We start from the raw sequence: 2,218 nt of genomic DNA on the forward strand, positions 1-2,218 counted from the left end.
GAAGCAATTTTCAGACATTTCAGAAGAACCAGAAGACTTTTAATTTTATTATTATTTTTTTTTTAGATGCTAACAAAAATAACCCATCATCGATATCTGGAAACAGATTGAAGAGGTGCACAGACTACTCACATGAGTGCTTTCCCGATTGCTTTTTAGATACCTAATTCTTAAAAAGGAATCTTTGTGTGTGGGAAACTGAAGCTGCATCGAATATGAAAACCTGTAAATCTAGTCATTTGGATTCAGGCGTAGAATCAGACATCCAGTGCAGAAGTGGACCAGGCTGTGTTGTGAAGTGCAGTTCAGAAAGGATGGAAAATGCTGCAAAGAGAAGACTGGCTGCCAATGCCAGGGAGAGAAGACGGATGCAAGGACTGAACACAGCCTTTGATCGCTTGAGAAAGGTGGTTCCACAGTGGGGTCAAGATAAGAAGCTGTCCAAGTATGAGACCCTTCAGATGGCTTTGAGTTATATCATGGCTCTCACTAGAATACTTGCCGAAGCAGAAAGATACAGTACTGAAAGAGAATGGATTAGCCTTCACTGTGAACACTTTCATCCGGAGAGCTACCACCATTACATGGGAGAAAAAATGGCAACGGACAGTGATCCTTATGCACAGCGAATATTCAGCTATCACCCTGAACACTTTCAAATAGCTAACTAGAACTTTTTATGAACTAAGAATATGCAGCAGGCCAAATGTGTAATTTAATGATTAGCAAGAGTTAATCTGCTTGAATAAGGTAACATTGGCATTACATAGCTCATTTTTGTTTCCATCTTATATTGATTTGACAAAATAAATTTGCTTTGAGAACTTCAAATCAATATGCATTTAAGAAGACTGAATTTATTTAATGCTGGTGGAAAGCATACTTGTAATTTTGATATCTTTCTGACAATTGCTTCCTAGTTCATCTAGTTAATTTGATTCTTTTATTAAATAAGTTTTTGGTGTTTTTTTTTACTGTGATGAATTATGACAGTATTTTCTGCAGATTATGGGCCAAATTGACCCATGATGTAACTGAATGGAATAACCCCAGAAATGAACTTCATTCCATGTTTTTATTTTTATGTCAACTTTAAAGTTATTCTTTGGTTTGTTTTCACATAAATGGCTCCCATGGAAAAAGTTTTAAAATGTTTTGGAGTTCTAGCCCTCAAAGAACTGATTTTCTTAAACTTTGTAAGTTTGAAGTATGTGCTCCAAGGTTGTGTAGGTTTGCTTTAATCCAATTTATGGTGTCTCTTGTACGCTCGAAAAAGAGCTAGGTTCAAGTCATGGAAGGAACGTTTTTATTTTCAATGGCTGTAAAAGCACATGTGATTACATACCATAAATGAGAATGCTCACTTGAAAATAATCTAAACTTCTAGATTTTTGTAGACTTTAAATGTTCGGATTTTATTTTTTAATTTTATGTTATCTGGAAACAATAAGATTTTGTAAATCATAAATAAAGTGTTTTCTATGATATGTCCTCACTAACTACCTGAAATTCCTACTCTAGGAATTATTTCCTAGTGGCTTTCCCACCCCAAATGTTACACTACTTCTATCACAGTCCTGGCATCTTAATGTGAAGAAGAATCAACTAGCAAATGATGCTTGCTTACCAGTTAGAGTAAGAAGTGTGTTTTATGTACTCTCTGAAAATCAGCCTTTAAAGATAAGGGTTTGGTAAAAAGTTATAGAGCATTCTTGCAAAGCAGTTGAGCTCATTTCAGCCCCGGTGGTGCCCTGAATTGCCTTTTGTTTGTTTGCTTCTTTTGCTTGTGGAGGATAGAGGGATCCTGGTAGAAAAGGCAGAAGAGGAAAGGAGGTTGGGAAGGTCGAAAAATGAGTAGGAGCAGGACAGCTGGAGAAGCAGATGTGTTTGTAGCAGGATGTAGAGTCTGCAAAAGTTCGACTGCCTATGTCTGTTGTGATGGCAGTGGACTATGAAGCTGAAGGGTACTTCTGCTCGTGCTTGTTTCCAGAGACAAGCCCTTGCTAGTGTTAGCCATGAGGGCGAAGGAGAAATGGAGCGGCTGTCCCAGAACAGCTGTTGGTGGGTTTCCAGCAGGGAAGGCTGGCAGGTTCCCTGCTGGCTGCTGCCATATCTTATATTTTAGAATTCTTTCAAATAACAAATGAATAGCTTTGATCGGAGATATTTTCAACAATTAAGCAGCTTTCAGTGAAAAACAAAAGCATCAATAGGACCT

At 37.7% G+C, this 2,218-nt stretch overlaps 1 protein-coding gene across 1 annotated transcript; it reads left to right on the forward strand.

Annotated features, from left to right (window-relative positions):
* Positions 1 to 215: 215 nt before the first annotated feature.
* Positions 216 to 671, forward strand: ATOH7 (atonal bHLH transcription factor 7; the record flags this gene model as incomplete). Its single annotated transcript, XM_082001954.1, has 1 exon — positions 216 to 671. The coding sequence occupies one exon, from the start codon at positions 216 to 218 to the stop codon at positions 669 to 671; it is 456 nt and encodes a 151-aa protein (XP_081858080.1).
* Between the last annotated feature and the right edge of the window lie 1,547 nt (positions 672 to 2,218).

This window comes from Phaethon aethereus (assembly GCF_964289735.1).
Source record: "Phaethon aethereus genome assembly, chromosome: 7".
In the NCBI taxonomy this organism is placed as follows: Eukaryota; Metazoa; Chordata; class Aves; order Phaethontiformes; family Phaethontidae; genus Phaethon; species Phaethon aethereus.